Here is a 15,079-nt window from a genome sequence, read left to right as displayed (position 1 = left end):
GCCTGACACCCTTTATCGCCTTTGTGTATATAATGCAGCAATTACATTTGTGCTTTAGTCTTTTACAGTACATCTAATATATACTTTCTGTTCTCAGGCTGCTTGTTAAATTTCCTGAGTTAAATTATCAGCTAAAGATCAAGGTTGCCATTGACAAGTGAGTACAAATGAACAACTGAACCATTTGTGTTCATTCTGGATGTATAGATTTTGCGTGGAATATTTGGTACTTTATTTCTAACAGATTGTGGAATTTTGTATTTTCTAACAGATGAGCTTTTCTGCTGTAAGAGCACAATTCCTTGCTTTTTTACCCAAAAGTGTATGTTATTTACTGTTTTTTAAACCAAATTGGTATGCTATGTCATTTTTTTTTAAATGATAGTACATGCATTTTATGTCAAGTCAAGTCAATTTTATTTGTATAGCACATTTAAAAACAACCCACGTTGACCAAAGTGTTGCACATCTGATTAGGAAAAAAAAAAAGAAACATACAGTGGCAGGCAGCCAAACACAACGGCGCGGCCATCTTGAACAAAATGTTATGTGGCAATCTCCCTGCACACCGCACACACATCAATGCTCTTGGTCCCCAAGTTTGACTTATATACCATGTTTTCAGTTTCATTTGTCAAGGGACAATGAAACATTAAACTTTATTTCCCAGCAGCATCTAAGTAATATAGCATCAACCTGTTGATGTAACTTTAAAGTGTTTCCACTCCACGGTATTTGGAAGTGTGTTGCGGTTATAGACTGAACTACTTGAGATCAGAGCTTGAAAACATTATCACCACAAATTAATTGGCGGTGTTTATTGTTCAAGGTAAAGTCAACCTCTGCGGTTGAATGGTTAATAGACTTAGTTCAACGGGCTGGACTACAAAAGGGAGTGATCTGTAGGTCACTTTTACAGAGCCTTAAAGTATAGCTGGAGTACTGTGTGAAATACTGGAAAGAGCGCCTTTGCAAAGGTGTATTTATGTGAGAAGTAGTACAATGCAAATTGTAAGGATTAGTGTGTGAGACAAGGTGAAATTATATAAGCTTTGCTTGTTTACCCTTTTGTGGAGGAGAGAAGGAGGATAGAGAGAGAAGAAAAATGCTTCATGCATTCCAAATTACAAAAGAAAATCCTTTACTTTATCATTTAATTTCCACTGAATGTATAACAGCACAGATCTTATCAGAATATGTACTCTAATGATGTCTGTCTATCTTGTTTCAGGGATTCTGGAGATGGTTCTGCGTTAAGGGGGTGAGATTTAATTTTTGTTTTATAACTTCATTTTATGTTGGTTCATATATATGTTGAGTCTTTCTAATAAACTGTTCCCTATACTTTCCACCGAGTTGCCAATTTATTGTATTATGAGCAGGTGTATGATGTCATGGAACTAGTAATTAACCTTCCACAATAGATGCAATACTGGAGTAACTTAGTGGGTCAGTCAACATCTCTGGGTACCTTGAATAGGTGATGGTTCTGGGCGGGACCCTTCTCCGGACTGATAATGGGGGCAGGATCAAGCCTGGCGAGTGATAAGTGGATACAGATGAGCTGGAGGGGAGGGAGAGGGGTGATTGGTAAATAGATGGCCGGACAAGGCCCAGAGATGATGGGACAAAACAAGTGAGACCAGGATAGGAGAGGTGCAAATTGTGAAGCCAGTGGAAAGAATAGAGGTTGGGGAGAGAAATTGATGCAATCCAGGTGGGAATTGGGAAATTAGATGGGGATTGTTAGTAGGTTGTTACATTAAATAGGAGAATTCAATGTTCATAATATTGAGTTGCAAAGTACCCAAGTGGAATATGAAGTGCTGTTCCTCCAGTTTGTGTGTGGCCTTGCTCTGGCAATGGAGGAGGCCCAGGACAGAAAGATCAGTATGGGAAGGGAAGTTAAAATGGTTAGCAACCGGGAAATCCAGCAGGCCTTGGCGGAAATCCTACAAAAATACTTACAACTGTGTTGTATAGATGACCTACCATGTACATCTGACCAGGGCATAGGTATATATGGTAGGTAATCTATACTCCAGGCTGAGAATAAGATTCAAATTTGGTTACACAACGAACAAGTAAGATTTAAATTGCTTGACGATGTTAGCAGGCTCTTTGGTATGACGAGTAGTGATCTGGCCTTTCCTTTTGCCTGATGTACAATTCATGTATACTGCTTCTTGTACTAATAATCCACGACGCATGTCTACTTCAAATCTACAGTTTCAAATGCTTGGTGAAATGTTGCAGTTTAATGTAGAATTATTCTCTTTAAATTACAATAAAGCACTAAAGTTGGTTGAGCTGGGTGAGTGGATATAATGCCCAATTAATCCACAAATACAGTTTGGTTTCACTTTTTTTACATACACGTTACACGATGTAATAAATTTTCTGGTGAAACAGGTGAATGTGAATTCTAGTTCCCTCAGTGTCCTGAACCTGCAGCTCTGGCTGCATGTCTCTCGTGCACTGTGAGCACCAAGCTCACTTTCTGGATTAATGACTGAGCTTGATGCTGGCCCAGCAGGATGCTGAACAAACAGATGCCGGATTATCGGAGTTTTACCCATGAATTTTGTGTCTGGAAGTTTGAGTACTATGTTGTTAACTTTCAAATTTCACAATTGCTACACAGGTTGATTTTAAATTCCCTTTCTAGTTCTACAGCTGCTAATTCCAATATAATACCAAACTAGACCATGTGAACCCATTGGGCCCAAACCTCTCCTGCATTGGTGCAGCACCCTCTCCTTCCCCCCCTCCCCTTCCCTCCTCCCCCCTCCATTTTCCCCTCCCCCTCCCTCCACCATCCCCCTCAACCCCCCCCCTTGTCTTCCCTCCCTCCCTCCCTCCCTAGGAGATAGATTTAAACTTTAAAATGTGAATAACTTAAAAAATATAACACCGATTTCAATGAAACTTCTTCCATTAGCACCAAAGGGACAACGGTGAGTAAGGTGGGCCTAAAATTGTCGCGCTATCGTGTACCGTTTTGGCTGTAGTTCAGGAACAAACAAACAAGAGTTTTAGTATATAGATATCATCTCTGTTGCACAGCAACCATAACATTTGGTGCATACAGGGTGCATGAGAGACATGCAGCCAGAGCTGCTGGTTTAGGACACTGTTGGAGCTAGAATTCAAGTTCAACTGTTTCACCAGAAAATGTATTGCATTGTGTAATGTGTATGTTTAAAACAAAAAGTGAAAGCAACCTGTATTTGGGGATTAATTTGGCAGTTTTGTTGTCGTATAAATACAGGCCCACCACCGCTTATTTCTAGCACCCTTGGTGCCAGAGACTTGTCGGGTTACCATTTTGCTGGACCAAGAGAGGTCATGGAATAATAATTCAATAATACACCACAGAACAACTAATTATACCTCTCGTGTCTCAAAAGCACCATGAACTGCAAAAAAATATTAAGTCCAGATGAGGGTTGGAGCGGTGGCGGCCCTCAGGGCCGAGGTGCTGCTTTCCTAGCAGGATTACCAGCCACCGCCAAGATTTGCCGAATCTGCCTAAAAATGTGGTAGGGTCGGTGCAGCCGCCATTCCCGTAGTCCGACGCAGGCCTCCAGGAGGAGTCAAATGGTACCGGAACTGTCTACCTAGGCCGCCAGGGGGCCGAGATACTGCCCCGCAATGTCTTCCACGGAAGTCAGCTATGGGAACAGATCCCCCGTGTCTGGCTGGGTTGGAGTTCCAGAGCCCTGGCCGCAGGGAGTAAATTGGGCCCACCGATAGGAAGTCCCGACGAGATTGGCAGCCTCACCCGGCCTGAGCACCACATTTTCAGGAGGACTTCTAGGGGTGATTTCAAGTGTGCTCTCGTAATTTTGTCCTGATTAAAGGAGGTGCCATCAGTTTCCAGAAATGCTGTCATGCATCTGTACAAGAAATCTGCATTAAAATGCAACATTTCTCCAAGCTTTTAAAACTAGATTTTAAGTAGACATGCTTCCTGAATTATTAGTACAACAAGCAGGATAGATAGAGGAATACATAATTTATTATTAATTGCATGTGATGGGGTTTATTTTGAACTTCTGGGTTAACTGAAGAAGGTTCTTCACAGGCACAAAACATGAGGACATTTTAAATTAGTTCTGGAGAAAGACCTAGAAGAATACCAGCTTAATTGTCAGTTACACTTTCATTGTATCTTCAAATTAGGTCACGGAAATTCAACATTTTGGGAACCAACACAAAAGTTATGAATATGGAAGAATCAAATAATGGAAGTCTGTCAGCAGAATTTAAGCATTTGGTTAGTATTATGAAGAAATACGGTAGACTCTATAATTATTGATTCAAGATATGTGTTTATTATTCTCTGTGGTAACTATGAAAGGTTGCCTGTATTTATTTAAGAACTTTGTTATTGTCAAAGTATCTAAAACTGATATATTAACTCTGGGGTGGCATGGTAGCGCAGCGGTTGAGTTGCTGCCTTACAGCGCCAGAGACCCGGGTTCGATCCTGACTACGGGTGCTGTCTACGGAGTTTGTACATTCTCCTCGAGACCGCATGGGTTTTCTCTGAGATCTTCGGTTTCCTCCCACACTCCAAGGCGTACAGGCTTGTTGGTTAATTGGTTTGGTATAAATGTAAATAGTCCCTATTGTGTGTAGGATCATGTTAGTGTGCGTGGATCACCAGTTGGTACGGACTCGGTGAGTTTCCGCTCTCTATCTCTAAACTAAATATTCATGCCAATGTGTATAAAACTGGAACTCAGCATTTTCTGCTGTGTTTATTTTTGATACAATTAATACATTACTGTAATGTGGTAGATAGACCAATTAAATGTATCTGGTGGGGTAAGCCCTCTTCTAGTTCGCTACAGTAATGGTAGTGCATAAAGGTTATGAAGTATATTAATAGTCACTTTTCTCAATGTAATGTAAAGCTCTTTGTATTTTCCTCTAATGCAATTTAAAGGATAACCAACTCCTCTGAAAGGCATACAGTAAGAAACCTTTTCTCACAATGGAGACATCTAAAACCAGAGGACATGGGTTTAAGGACAGGAGATCTGGGAAACATTTGTTTAATTAAGTATCTGGATGAGTGCTTAATTTAAAAAAATGTTTCCCAGATACCACCTAACTCCTGGCCTTAAATTCTGGATGAATACTTGAATTGCCATGGAAAATAAGGATGTGTGACCAAGTGCTGGCAAATGCGATTCATATAGATAAATACCTGATTGTGGCCTTAAGACCACATTTTGGCTCTGTATGTCTATGAAAATAAAGTTGTTATTTATAATTAAGTTCTAACCTTGCCACTGGCTTGCATTTTTATTTTGTGATTAAACAACAGTAATAAATGAAATCTCACCAGTATTTGCCATTGTAGAATATATACCACTTCTACTTCTTTAATGCTCAAACTGAAACTGCAGTACAACATTTGACTTCCAAGTCACAATTAAGTGGACTAATGAGTATTTTATTTTTCTTCCAGACACTGAGAGAGCAGAGGTGTGGAAATGGAGGGAGAGCAAGTAGTGATGTAGGTAGAAATTTTAAAAGCTTTTTTTTAAAGAAGCCGCATTTTCATTATCCATTTTACAGCTCTGTTCAAGTAAAGTTTTTAATCACACTGGTTGTAGAGTCTTCTTTTGTTATTACAGACCTATTTATAACAGATTTTAGTTTTAGCGGACCAAGGTGTCCATTCGTGGTGATAGTTGGTGGACAACACGTGGCGTTGGGCAGCGGAAAGGCGGCGGCGGGCAGAGACCAAATTGTAAAGCACTCTTTAAGAGCGTTGCGTTGGGCATGGCTTTGCCCGGGGTGTTAGATGCAGACTGCACCTGTGTCTTCTTAGCAACATGTGCCTTGGCTCCCTGGTAACAGCACGAGTCTCCCCTGAGACCGCTTCTGCCGGGTTACCAAATAAGCAGACCCCCATGGCATGCTTCCTATTGCGGGAGCAGAGAGAGCGAGCAGCATGAAGGCAGTGCGAGTACTGGGCGTGCGTAGCCTGCTGCACTGTGCGGCCTTTAAATGTCCCCCTGGTTTAACCCCCTCGGCCCCGTGCTTCTCACCCGACTTTGCGTTCAACTAGTCAATATTTACCTCCCCCTGCCCCGTTCTTAATTATATCGGATAATCAACAATAGTTGATTATCCCCCCCCTCCCCATGGTCTGTCATAACAAGGGTTTACTGTATTTGCAAAGTTACTGGTATCTCACATTTGTTTGAATTGGAACACTTAAACCTGTTAGGTTTCATTCCAAATGCAGTAGATTTATTTTCTACACCATTTTTGTCTGAAGCTTTTGCAATTATGATTAAATGTCCTTTTGTTTCATGTTTACAAGGTGTCATTGTTAGCACACCGCTTAATAGCAAGCATCACCTTAACTTGTAGAATTAATATACAGCAAGAGTTGATCAATAATCAGGATCAGTGGTTATTTGTCTTTTTAAACTTGCAAAAGAGGCGTTTTCATGGTTTATGCAAAACACTGGTAGCTACTTTCATTTTTAATAACATTTTTGGATTGTTTTAGGCCTCCCTCATTGTTACCGAAGAGCTACATCTGATAACCTTTGAGACAGAAATTTACCATCAAGGACTTAAAATTGATTTGGAGGTATGTTGCAGCACCTATACAACTTTTTAATTTTGGTTTTTGCATTGCATTTCTATTTGTTTTTGGCTTGCCGAGATGCTAAGTGTATTTGGCATACCTAAGCTGCAATGCACTTGCATGCCAATACCATATTGCTAGTTTTTGTGCATTGATGGATTGAGCAGGCTGCACACTCCATTTACTTGCATCCTAACTATTTTAGATGCCTGGCACTGCTGTATCAACATCATTTCCAGCAGTATTGATGGCGGAAAGGCAGTGCAAAAGAAAAGCACTTTGAAAATGTTTTGCTATTTTTTAGGAGAGAGTGCCATGTTGAAGGAACAAATGAGATGATCATTTTTCTTTAAAATGTGCAAACATTTGTGACAAATTTTTTTAACAGACCTGTTCATTGCCAGTTGTGGTGATCTCCAACATCTGCCAGATGCCAAATGCTTGGGCCTCGATTCTTTGGTACAACATGTTAACCAATAATCCAAAGGTATGATCTGCACCTGGTTAAATTTAATGTATCTAATACAGTGTTGAAGGGAGCAATTGGAGATTAATTAAGCCATAGAATCTTACAGTGTAGGAACAGGCCCTTTGGCCCAACTTACCACACCGGCCAACATATCCCATCCACACTAGTCCCACCTACCTGCGTTTGGTCCACATCCCTCTAAACCTGTCCTGTCCATGCAACTGTCTGAATGCTTCTTAAACGTTGCGAAAGTACCTGCTTCGACTACCTCCTTTGGCAGCTAGTTCCATACACCTATCACCCTTTGCGTGAAAATATTATCCCTCAGATTCCTATTAAATCTTTCCCCCCCTCCCTCACCTAAAATCTATATCCTCTGGTTCTCAATTCCCTTACTCTAGGCAAAAGACTAGTGCATTTACCCAATCTATTTCTCTCACGATTTTGTACACTTTTATAAGATCACCTCCTGTGCTCCAAGGAATAAAGTCCTAGCCTGCACAACCTCTCTCTATAGCTCAGGCCCTCGAGTCCTGGCAATATCCTCATGAATCTTCTCTGCATCCTTTCCAGCTTGAGTAATAAAGTATAAATATTTACATTTAGGTCAATTTTCTAGTACTGTAATACACCTTCAGAGCAATCTGGATATGTTGAGTCATTGAGGTTGGTCTGCAGCACAATGGGTTGAGTTCAAGTGACATTCTAGAGACTTGAACATTAAATGCAGAATGAAATTCCTGAGGAAATAATGAAGATATTAAATTGACAACATTTCACTATTCTCCACTTTATAGTTATTTATATTTCTAAACAAAGTTAACTTCGACGGTTATGAGTTTAATGTGAAAGTTGATTTTAATTGATGTACCCTTTTTTTGAAGTGTACTTTCGTTTTGTTTTTAAAAAGTGTCTTTTTCACCTTTTTGTAGGAGAGTAGATTATAGTTTAAATAAAGCAAAGGCACTGATAATAAGTGCAAATGAATTGATTTTTACAGAAGCACATGGAAGTGTTTTAATTAAATTTTAACGTATAGATTTCAAATTATTTGCAATTATGGATAATTGATTAATCAACAATTAGAAAGATAATGGCGATGCGGGTTATAAATCTAGAGGCTCCAGCAAAATGTTTTTGTGTTGATGAAATAACAACTTATCAGAAATATTTAATTGCTAATTAATGAGAATCGATTTGTTGTTTTGCAAGATAAAATTACTTATAATTTCCTGTCTTGAAACAGAACATAAACTTTTTCACAAAACCTCCAGTCGCCACATGGGATCAGGTAGCAGAGATTCTCAGCTGGCAGTTTTCTTCCACCACCAAACGAGGACTGGACATGGAACAGCTGGGAACACTAGCTGAGAAGCTGCTTGGTGAGTAATCAAAACTTGTCATTGAAGTTATACCTTGAATTAGGGCAGCAGAACACTGAATTAATCACATGTATCGCTCTTATTTTGACCTTACTTGAATTCGGCTCCTATTGGAAAAATGTCCTGCTGAAGGTCTATGGGGAAAAAAAATCCTGTTTGCCTGGTGATAAAGATCCCTTGGCACAGTCAAATGCCTACAGAGTTTCCATTGTCCAGAACTCTGTACCTTCTTCATCTCCCTTGTGATGGAGGATCATAATGGCGTGCATGGCTACAAAATGAAAATTTATATTTAAAAAAAGTGTAATTCCATCAGCAATGATCAGGAATGGGGTAAATATGTGAAACATTGCCATTTAACTATTGAAAATAAATTTATTACGAAATAGAAATGAATTGGTTTTGTTTCAAACATGGACTTTCAATGATCCCGAGACATGAATATCTTTATCAGTATTGATTCTACTCAGGCAATTGTTTTTACTATCAAATATCCTTCACTCCAGGCATTACTTGCTGTTCTGTGAAACTATTCTAAATAATGTGTAATTAATTGGGAAATAAAGGCAGTATAAATGCAAATGCATCGAGTACTAAAATATTTGATTGTAATTTATTTTTACTTTATATATTATACACTTGATCTCGTAATGTAATAAACGTTTTGTTCACTAGGTCCTGGTGTTAACTACTCTGGGTGCCAAATCACCTGGGCAAAATTTTGTAAAGTGAGTTGAATGTTTTTTTTCAGTTGTTTTACGTCCAAACACCTGCCATGATCTTTTAAATGAATAGCTATTGAGGAATGTTTTATTAGTTTGTTTGAAATTAAGTAACATCTTGTGGCCCTGAAAAATACCTCAGCAGAATGCTTGCAGCAATTTACTTTCTGAAGTCTCCAAAAATTTCATTGTTGTTGGTAACTGCTACTTTCCATAGCCCAGCTTACGAACGCCCAGCTTACGAACACCCAACTTGTGCATACCATGTGAGACCAACAGGATGGACTTGCCATCTGCAAGGCTGCCAGCTGCAAGTGGGAATGTTCCCACTTTGATCCCAGCGAAAATACATTCCAGTTAAAACGTTGATTGTCCGTTTTGCAAAAGATATCCAGAGACACGCAATGAGCAGTGTCCTTTTCAAAAGTAAAAAATGTCATTATTAGCCTGATTTAGGTTTGGGCTAAAATTATATATATATATATATATATATGCCTTTTTATTAAGAACTAGCAAAGCGGGCCCGTTGGACCCGACCCCACACCCCCCATTCTCTCCTCCCCCAGCCCCACTCTTATTCTCCCCACACCAGGGAGGGAGGTGTGGAGGGATTGGGGGAGGGAGGGGGGGAGGGTGAGGAGAGATGGGGGGGGAGGTGTGGAGGGGGGAGGGAGGGGGGGGAGAGAGGGTGGGAGGGAGGGGGGAGAGGGGGGGGGGGAGGGAGGGAGGAGAGGGAGGGGGACCTCCCTTTCCCGTTGGGCCCGTCCCCACACCCCCCATTCTCTCCTCCCCAAGCCCCACTCTTACTCTCCCCACACCAGGAAGGGAGGTGTGGAGGAGGGAGGGGGGGAGGGAGGGGGGGGAGGGTGAGGAGAGATGGGGGGGAGGTGTGGAGGGGGGAGGGAAATAGGGGGGGGGGAGGTGGGGAGGGAGGGGGACCTCCCCTTTTCCCAGTACCCCTCTTTCCCCCACCACCAAGTCCCCTCCGCACGACCCCTGTTGTCCCACTCCCCAGTCCCCATTCTCAGACCCCCCCCATTTTCTCTCCCCCAGACACACTCATTGTTACAAGGGCGAGCTCTTGTCACATGGGCATTTTGACGTCACACGCTGAAGGCCATGGGAAAAACGGCTGGAATTTTTTTTTTTTACTTAAACCTCCGTAACTTAAAAAAACACGACCGAATCAAATAAAAATATCATTTTCCAGCAGCGTTCAGCGTGATGATTAAGGCGGTTCAAAAATCGTGGCGCTACGGTTCACCGTTTTTACCGAAATCGGCCGAAATAACTGAGAGAAAAAAAGTTTTGACTTTTAAACCTCTGTAACTTAAAAAATGTATGACCGAATTAAATAAAAATATCATTTTCGGCAAGCGTCCAGCGGTGTGATTAAGGCGGTGCAAAAATTGTGGCGCTGCGGTTTACCGTTTTGCCGTAATCAGCCGAAATCAGTGATAGAAAGATAGGTACATGTAAATTTAAAACCTCTAAACACCCAATAGCAGCTGCGATAGAAAGATAGGTACATATATACAAGATCTGAGTTTTAATAGTATATAGATGGAAAAGTAAGATCTAAAATGTTTCTCCGGATCATCTATTCCTATGGCCCAACGCACTTCTGCGGGCATCTTTTGCCATGTGGGAACATAGTTTGTGGTTTCATTTCTAACTTGCAAACTGTTTGGGTTATGAACAGTTCTCAGGGTTGGAACTCTACCATTAGCCTGGAGGGCCTGTAATATCTTATGTGAGATTTTAATTGTGTAGAAGATGCTTGTATTAATGTGTGAGCAATCTCTGAGTAGCTTTTGTTTTTGTTAAACAAATATAAAAACTCTTGTAATAAGGAAACTGGAGATTTTCATTGACCTTCATAATTTTTTTCACAATTTGAATTAAGGAAAACATGCCAGGGAAAGCATTCTCCTTCTGGGTCTGGCTGGACAACATCATAGATTTGGTGAAGAAATTCATTCTGTCTCTCTGGAATGATGGGTAAGAGTTTGTTCAAACATGTACTGTTTTTATTTAATATTTAACCCTCCATGTGCTATTTTGGTTGCAACATAATCATTGTGCGTAGTTCAGCAGACATCCAATTCTCCATGTCTTTGTTTAACTCTGGGGATACTCATCCATAACAGATAACCTAAAAGTATCGGTTGTACTTTTATATTGATCTTGTAAATATTATCAATGTGACATTGTGCCCAGTTTTTGACCGACCTTTTAATAAAATCTGTGGATGCATGACGTATGTATCTTTGTTCATTCAGGTACATCATGGGTTTCATCAGTAAAGAAAGGGAGCGAGCCTTGCTGAATGTGAAACCCCCAGGCACGTTCCTTCTTCGTTTTAGCGAGAGCAACAAAGAAGGAGGGATCACATTTACTTGGGTGGAAAAAGATATCAATGGTATGTGTCTGCTTTTGATCACATAATGCCAAATAATTTTGGGTGGAAAAATCTGGCCAACAGTTTTAGAGATACAGCCATGGAAACAGCCCTTTTGGCCCACTGATTCCGTGCCAACCAGAGATCACCCATATACTAGTTCTATCCTACACACTAGGGATAACTTACAGAAACCAATGAACTAATAGACCTGCATGAATTTGGAATGATGGAGAAAAACAGAGCATTGTAGAAAACACATGCAGTCACAGGGGGAATGTACAAACTCCATACAGACAGCATCCATTGTCAGGATTGAACCTAGGTCTCTGGCAATGCAAGGCAGGAACTCTACCATTGTGCCAATGTGCCGCAGTTTAAACTATTAGATTATAATGTAAGTTTGAAAATTAGCAACATCCCATTACACCGACCGAACTGTCTGTCATCACTAAGTTGAGGCCTGAACATCAAAAAACCTTGGATGCTGGAAATCTGAAGTTAAAACAGAAAATGATGGAAATATTTGGCAGGTCAGGCAGCATCTGTAGAAAGAGGAACGGTTCACATTTCAGGTTCAGAATCCTTTGCAAAAGCTGTTCTAACAAAGGGTGCCCATTTCCAAGAAAATGAAGTCACAGGACGGTTTGACAGAATAATTCTCTCAAACAGCCGATATCGGAAGTTACTGTGAAGCTGTTGGTATTAAACTCAACTGAGTATTGTCATTAGAGTAAAGGAAGCTTGCCTTGCCCAGTATGGTTCATGTGTGACCAGTCATGCGCCAGTCTGGTTATCTTCAGCTCCATTTAAAGTTGTACTAGTTATAATAAGACTGCCACCTGGCAGCCCATCTTTCAGTTCATGCCAGCAGAGGATAGATACTAAATACTGGACAGTTTCCCACACCTTGAATATATATTTTTTAAATCCCCTTAACATATATAATGACATTGTCCAATCAAAAAATAATTGTGTAATTTGTAACCTTATTCAGCTTTTTGTTTTTAAACGAAGTAGTGGTAGAAGAATAACTTGACCTGAATCCACATTGTAGATCATTCTTACACTTCAAGTTAATGTTGAAGGTGAGGTTTCATTTTTGGTGATCTTTAAGAATTTGTATAATTTAAACCTCAATTGCAGTGATTTTATCCGGTGTATTTGAAGAAAACTGACACTCTTCGCTTCCATTTAAATTGTTTAGAAGAAAACAAACTATTTTGACTATGAAAATGCAACCATGTGATTGTTGACAAAAACAGCTTCTAAAGCAGGCATTCCATTCCATGGAATGAGTTTTAACAGGTCTGCTTTCAAAAAAGTCCCTGCTGTTGATTTTAGTGAACTTAGGATTGATGAGAAAACTCCTCACTGATGTGTTTCTTTAAAAATATAAGCACTCGAATACCATTTTTATCTCTTTGAACAGTTGATTATTTTTAGACAAATTCCCCATTCTAATAAGTACCTATGATATTACTTTAGCAAGACTTTCAGCATGGTAGCCTAATGTGGAAAGTTAGATCATTTGCGATTCAGAGAGAGGTAGCTAATTGGATGCAAAATTGGCTTGATGGTAGAAAGTAGAATGTGGTGATGGCAGATTATTTTTCAGACTGGAGGCCCTAGGCTAGTGTACCACGGGAATTGATACTGGTCTCATTGCTGTTTGCCTTTTATTTAAACGAGCTGGATGAGAATGTACAAAGCATGGTTAGTATTTCATATTTTTTTCATATTTCAGATACAGCGCGGAAACAGGCCTTTTCGGCCCACCAAGTCCGCGCCGCCCAGCGATCCCCGCACATTAACACTATCCTACACACACTAGGGACAATTTTTACATTTACCCAGTCAATTAACCTACAAACCTGTACGTCTTTGGAGTGTGGGAAGAAACCGAAGATCTCGGGGAAAACCCACGCAGGTCACGGGGAGAACATACAAACTCCTTACAGTACAGCACCCGTAGTCAGGATCGAACCCGAGTCTCCGGCGCTGCATTCGCTGTAAAGCAGCAACTCTACCGCTGCGCTACCGTGCCGCAGTATGTTTGTAGACTACACTAAAATATGCAACATTGCAGACTGAAGAATGTTGTCAAATATTAGTGAGATCTTAATCAGCTGGGCAAGTGTGCTGAGAAATTGAAAATGTTGTTCAATTCAGACGAATGCGAGGTGTTGCATTTTGGAAAGTCAAGCTGGGGTAGAACTTTCACAGTGAACGGAATGCCCCTGCAGAGTGTTGTAGAACAGAGGGACCCAGGACCACAAGTACATAGTTCCCTAAAGGTGGCGTAGATGGACATATGGAACAAGCTGCCTGAGGAAGTAGTTGAAGCAGGTACAACAACAACTTTTAAAAGTCATTTGGACAGGTGCATGGATTGAGAAGGTTGAGAGGGATATTGCCCAAACATGGTAAATGGCACTAGCTTAAATGGACATCTTGGTCGGTATGGACGAATTGGGTCCTCCGCCCTGTTTCCGTGCTGTTTAACTCTGTCACTCTTCTAGTTTGGCACTTTTTCTCTCCATGAAAAGAAAATGTGCAATTTTTTTATTAAAACTGGTTGTTGCATCACTCTTGATTTCCAGACACCTCCACGTGTCTGCTAAATGTTACGTACAAAAATATGTTACCACATGGCTGGGCATGTTCTGATGACTGAGTGAATCAGAATGTACTGTTGTTCCAGCCAACATTATGCAAACTGGTCAGAAGTCTGAACGTTTCTGGAGCTGCAGAGATTTCTGGAGCTGCCATTTTAATTGGGGAAGTGATGGAAAGAGCTGATGTTCAGATTAAAATTGAAGTGGAGAATCGACTTCAGGATAGTTGATGTAATATGCATGAATCGACTTTTGGAAGGGAGTATTAATTAAGCCTTAAATATTTTCGAACACATTGGTCCTGATCGATTCTGTTTTAGTCAGAGCAGAGTCGCACTGAAGTTAATATTTTGGAGTTAAAAATGCCAAGCTGTTCTCTGCACAATGTTTGGATGCAGCAAATAGTGTGTGTGCTGGAATGAAGAGAGAACAATCCATCAATTTAAACTTCGCTATTTTTGAAGTTTATAAATTGCAGCATTTTTATTAATCCTTTTTCATGTGGCTGCGTTTAATCAAAGGCACAGTCGTTTAGTCGTTTTGAACGGGTTTGTTGCAGTACTTTTGGCAGATTGCAACCAGTCTAGGATCTGAGTGTGAGTTCAGTCAGATTGAAGGAAAGCTGTTTCTATCTGATGCGAAACTGTTCCCCGGTGCATCTTGTATGACAGCAAATCGATTGTCACTAGCTTCAGCATTCCTATGTGAAAAAAAATTAGTTTCAACAAGTTATGAATTGATACTTCTTGGCTCTTTACTTCACCCAACTACTCCTCCCACATACATCCCGAGGCACCAGGATAGTTGATGTAATATGCATGCATTTCAAACTGGTTTCACCAGAAATGCTGTGCTAAACTTGGCAGCA

The 15,079-nt window shown here is 40.5% G+C and overlaps 1 protein-coding gene across 3 annotated transcripts in view; it reads left to right on the top strand.

Annotated features, from left to right (window-relative positions):
* The window catches only part of stat3 (signal transducer and activator of transcription 3 (acute-phase response factor)), a 44,033-nt gene that overhangs the window by 23,511 nt on the left and 5,443 nt on the right, over nt 1-15,079 (top strand). For all 3 annotated transcript variants that reach the window (XM_078424798.1, XM_078424796.1, XM_078424797.1), the window contains 10 exons: nt 98-157; nt 1,232-1,261; nt 4,186-4,279; nt 5,483-5,530; nt 6,539-6,622; nt 7,008-7,106; nt 8,335-8,470; nt 9,146-9,198; nt 11,099-11,193; nt 11,475-11,614. In XM_078424798.1, the coding sequence (XP_078280924.1) occupies nt 98-157; nt 1,232-1,261; nt 4,186-4,279; nt 5,483-5,530; nt 6,539-6,622; nt 7,008-7,106; nt 8,335-8,470; nt 9,146-9,198; nt 11,099-11,193; nt 11,475-11,614 (839 nt within the window). The remainder of the gene's footprint in view (nt 1-97; nt 158-1,231; nt 1,262-4,185; nt 4,280-5,482; nt 5,531-6,538; nt 6,623-7,007; nt 7,107-8,334; nt 8,471-9,145; nt 9,199-11,098; nt 11,194-11,474; nt 11,615-15,079) is intronic.

The sequence above is a fragment of the Rhinoraja longicauda genome, chromosome 29 (assembly GCF_053455715.1).
Source record: "Rhinoraja longicauda isolate Sanriku21f chromosome 29, sRhiLon1.1, whole genome shotgun sequence".
NCBI classification, from domain to species: domain Eukaryota; kingdom Metazoa; phylum Chordata; class Chondrichthyes; order Rajiformes; family Arhynchobatidae; genus Rhinoraja; species Rhinoraja longicauda.
The sequence above is the reverse complement of the archived record's forward strand: the minus strand, read 5'-3'. Positions and strand labels throughout refer to the sequence as shown.